Consider the following 4,211-nt stretch of genomic DNA (forward strand, 5'->3'; position numbering starts at 1 on the left):
TGCACTAGTCACAGCGCAGGCGTTTTGCATATGTATTTGCCAGAGGGTGTTATTCCTCTGTACCCGGACGTGTATCCCACGACAGACTTTGCACGTGTTTGGTAGAAAGAGAAATTTGGGAGAAACCCCAAGCTTATGTCGAAAATGCTCGGGACTGGGCTGATGAGCGATGCGATTCATGAAAACTATGAATTCCAAGAACAGGGGAATGCTACTAAGGTAGCTGTTCGCAGCCCTAATGCGAAAATCTCTCAGAAGCTGCCTTTAAAAGGCAACAGGCAAAAAAACAGGTCTTCGTCCGGGGCTAAGACCAAACCAAGAAGTTGGATCACCGGCATGACTGTCGAAGACTTCCGCTTGGCTGTCGAGAATGGAGCGACCTGGGATCAGCTCAAGGAGCTCTGCTTCGAAAAGCTTAGGATCGTGATCGATTTCCGGCCTCCTGTGACGCCAATGATGCTGGCCACGTCTCCTACTTCGCCTGTCGCTGCTAGTACACCATCTGGGAGTTTCCAGGGAGGAGTGTTGGAGCGTGGAGAATTGACTTCTAACTTCGGATCTAGTTTTGGCTACACGAGCTCTGCTACGACTTCATGGTCATCCGCGGGCCTGGTTACTCGAGGGGATGATGGGTATTTTACAGTGAAGAAAGCATGATGTGTGTGCATGTGTGTCTGTCTCCATGTATATGTATGTGTGTATGTAGGTTGTTTTGTTCATTCATTTCATTTCTTCTTTGTTCTTTTGTTTGATATTGTTCATTGTAAATTGTAAGATGTAATAGTACATGTATGTGTTACAGATTCCCTCTTTCTAAGTATTAAAAAAGTGCAGATATAGGAATATATACACAAAATCACAGTAAAAAAAATATATAATTCAAAAATCAGAGAAAGAATAGAAATGAAAGACCTCTCTGCTTCCGCGCGGTGTTTCCTCTACCCCCAACACAGCCCATTTGCTTCCAGATTTACCCTTGAATAGCATCTGGGATATCCATCACATACTCCCTACGGTCAATATCAAGATCAATCTCACTGAAAGCCACACCTCGACATCGTTTGCTTCCATTCCCATCTGCATTCGCATTCGCATTCGCGATTCCATCCCCAAATCCCTCTGCGCCACCTCCCCCGCCTCGACGACCAAAAAAAAGAAAGCGAGGCTCCTCACCCCGCTCAACCTCATACATATGAACATCAATATGGTCAAAGCGCACGGCCTTGTTCTTCTTCGCCTTCTTCTCCTTCTTCATCCTCTTCTTATTCCTTTCCTGAGAATTCTCGCGTTCGGAGTGTAGGGAGCTTGATGACCTCCCACACTTGCTAGAAACTTTACTTCCCGGCCCGCCACTCTCTTCCACGTAGCCATCCCATCTCTCAGGCTCAGGTTCTGCTTCCCGATCACCAAGCGCGGAATGCATAGTATATATGTCACCCGCAATGAGCGGTGGGTTTGTTGGCGACTTCGTCGGTGGGAGAGAATTGCGGCATTGTGATGTGGAAGGCGACATCTGTTTGGAGCGCGGGAGAAGAGGGCTGGTATCATTCCGGGCCGAGGAGTCGCTGAGCGTTAGGATTACGTTTCGCGATGTGTTGGCCCGGGTGTCTGATTGGGAGGTATACTGGCGGTATAATTCCTCTTGTCGCAGGTCGCTGTCGTCTGCAGCTACTTTAAGAATTGACCTTTTTTGCGACGGGCGGAGGATGGAGTGGTATTTTGCGCGGGTTGAAGAGGAATGGACAGGAGAGGGAGATGGGGATATGGGAGTACTGGGGTGGATTATGGTTGGGATTGGAAGGTCTGTGTTTCTTGTCGGGGTTCTACAGGGGGGATCGGAGGGTTTTCGTTTCACTGAAGCTGGGAGTTTGCATATGTTGTTATTGTTGCTGTTTCTGCTTATTCTGGTGCGAAGATTGGCTGCTTGGCTGGCGGTGGCCTCGGAAGTGATGGATGGTAAAGTGGCTGCAGATTTGGTTGCTCCATAACGGGTAGCGAATGCAGATGCAAAGTATTTAGATGGCCATGACGACTTATGGCCATCTGGGTTGGGGAAATTTTGCGAGTCCGTTTGTTGGCTACCATGTTGCGGACTGTCCCTCTCTATCATTTCAGCCAGAGGTGGAGAATTTCCATTTGCGTGTGGGGGCGTTTTCCGTTGAAGGATATTTGGAAGATAGAAGCCAGCCATTTCACTTGCATCGAGAGGCATACGCGATAGTGTATTATTCAACTTTGTATAAAATTGAGAAACCGGAAGTTTGATGGCGTGATATATATGTAGATGTATGTGTTCTGGAGGAGGGAATCTGTGGTATACGTATGTTATGCGCAAGGGAGATTGATCGGGAATGGGAACTGAATTTCCTGAGTAGCTATATGCCTGGATATAGGTGCAGTGAATGACTGTAAATCCTCGTCCCAGTTGGGTGGCCCACTTGAGGAACAGATGGCTGTAGTTTGTATTGTGTTACAGCGAGCATGAACATATAACGGAGGTGTATTATATAGACATATATGGAATGTCAGCAGCAGAATCAGAAGGATTAAGGTAAAATGATATACGTATAGTAATATCAGACAACAGTACATGACTAACAAGGAAATAATCATGCATCCTGAGCCCATAGTCATTTTCCCCTGAGAGAGTCATGTTGGTGTTGATCTCGAGGTCACTCGCGGCCGACCGGGATGCGAGGACACTGGACCCATCGAGCAAGACTTAAGAAGTATATATCTCTTAGAGGCATCGCTAAGCCCTCCTGTGGCTCATATCTAGGATATCACTGGAGCAAACACACTCGTGATTTCCGCATTGTCGGCGTATATGGCTTGGGTATCCTTATCAGGTGGTGAAATGAAAAGGAAATGTATTGCGAAGAAAGACGCAGGGCACCATGGCTTTCGAGAAGTCAGGGAAAACAAATACTTCAAAGAAACAGGCAGGAAACACACATTTAAGGAATTCTGCTAATTCATAGAGATCATGTCAGTATGCAGCATAACATGGTGGAGTTGAAGTATATAATAGTGGGCCAGGCCCGTCTTCGTTCGCCTTATGGAGTTGACATTGTCCACTATCAAAGCCAAGAATCCCTTATCAAGATAACAGGAGAAAGTTTTCGAGAAAGCTATCCAAGAAAGTGGATTTTTTTTTTAAAAAAAAAAAAAAAAAAAAAAAAAAAAAAAAAAAAAAAAAGGGATGCGTGACTTGCGCAGAAGACGATATATTTGTGATGTTCGATCATCCCGACACAAGCGAAAGAATATCGAGCAATTCGACCAGGGCCAACTCTCGCAGATGCATGATGACCACATCAGTTTCAACATCTCTATCAGATGACAAGGGCGACACTTGCATTCCCCAGTCTGCGCCAGCGACAGTGATTAGTCTCTGCTTGTCGCCAGTCATCGGATCACGCTGTAGCAACAAAATGAATATTTTGTCCACCAAGATGTGGATGGCAAATCAGCGCATGGCGGTGAGAACAGCCCCTGTCCTCCTTGTAAGAGATCCCACTCTGTGTATCGTTTTGCATACTGGGTACACCAAACGACGACGGAGATGTCCCTCCTCCGCGGCTGCAACGGCGCGAGTAGGTTTGTCCTGCCAAGGCGTCAGCGCATCCTCCGCCAGCCATTTAGGTGCCTCATCTGCAGGGCCCAAGAGCAGCCATGACGCCATTCTCTCGAGTTGCCTCGCACGCGGACACTACAGTATGCGCGAAAACTTGGAGCTTGGGTGCAGCGGTGGATCGTCGCTGGCAAGCACAGATTCCGCTCGATGCTGATTGATAAACTGGGCCTTCTGCAAGTTGATATTATTCAGCAAACATGGGAGCAATGGCAGCAATGGCAAGACGCGAATTGAAAGATTTATACTACTTGCTTCCGGTATATTGGCCGTTACCCTAGGCCAGGGCGATGGGTGCCATGGGGGAAAGGTGGTGAGGGGCTATGGATGACGACTTTTCGACTGTGGCTGGGGTCCTGAGTGGATACATGAAACAGTGTGATCGACTGCTGCACGGGGAGGTACACGCCTAATTCTCTATCTCATGTATCTTATGTCCTGTCAAAGCCTCCCGCAGCGCCTTTCCATGTAACCAGCGACATCCAAACTTCAACGTGGACTGTGTCTTTTTGCTTGGGTTTGGAGTGAAATTCGTATACGCTCTGACCTTACAGAATATGAGACCGCCCGGCACCCT

General features: G+C 47.5%; 1 protein-coding gene across 1 annotated transcript in view; it reads left to right on the forward strand.

Moving 5' to 3' along the window:
- HCAG_07258 (predicted protein) overlaps positions 1-817 on the forward strand; it is a gene marked incomplete at both ends in the record, with an annotated part of 2,560 nt that extends 1,743 nt beyond the window's left edge. Inside the window, 2 exons of the mRNA XM_001537786.1 lie at positions 279-612; positions 803-817. Of these exons, the coding sequence (XP_001537836.1) occupies positions 279-612; positions 803-817 (349 nt within the window). The remainder of the gene's footprint in view (positions 1-278; positions 613-802) is intronic.
- Between the last annotated feature and the right edge of the window lie 3,394 nt (positions 818-4,211).

The sequence above is a fragment of the Histoplasma capsulatum genome, genomic scaffold, assembly GCF_000149585.1.
Source record: "Histoplasma capsulatum NAm1 scaffold_8 genomic scaffold, whole genome shotgun sequence".
Classification (NCBI taxonomy): Eukaryota; Fungi; Ascomycota; class Eurotiomycetes; order Onygenales; family Ajellomycetaceae; genus Histoplasma; species Histoplasma mississippiense.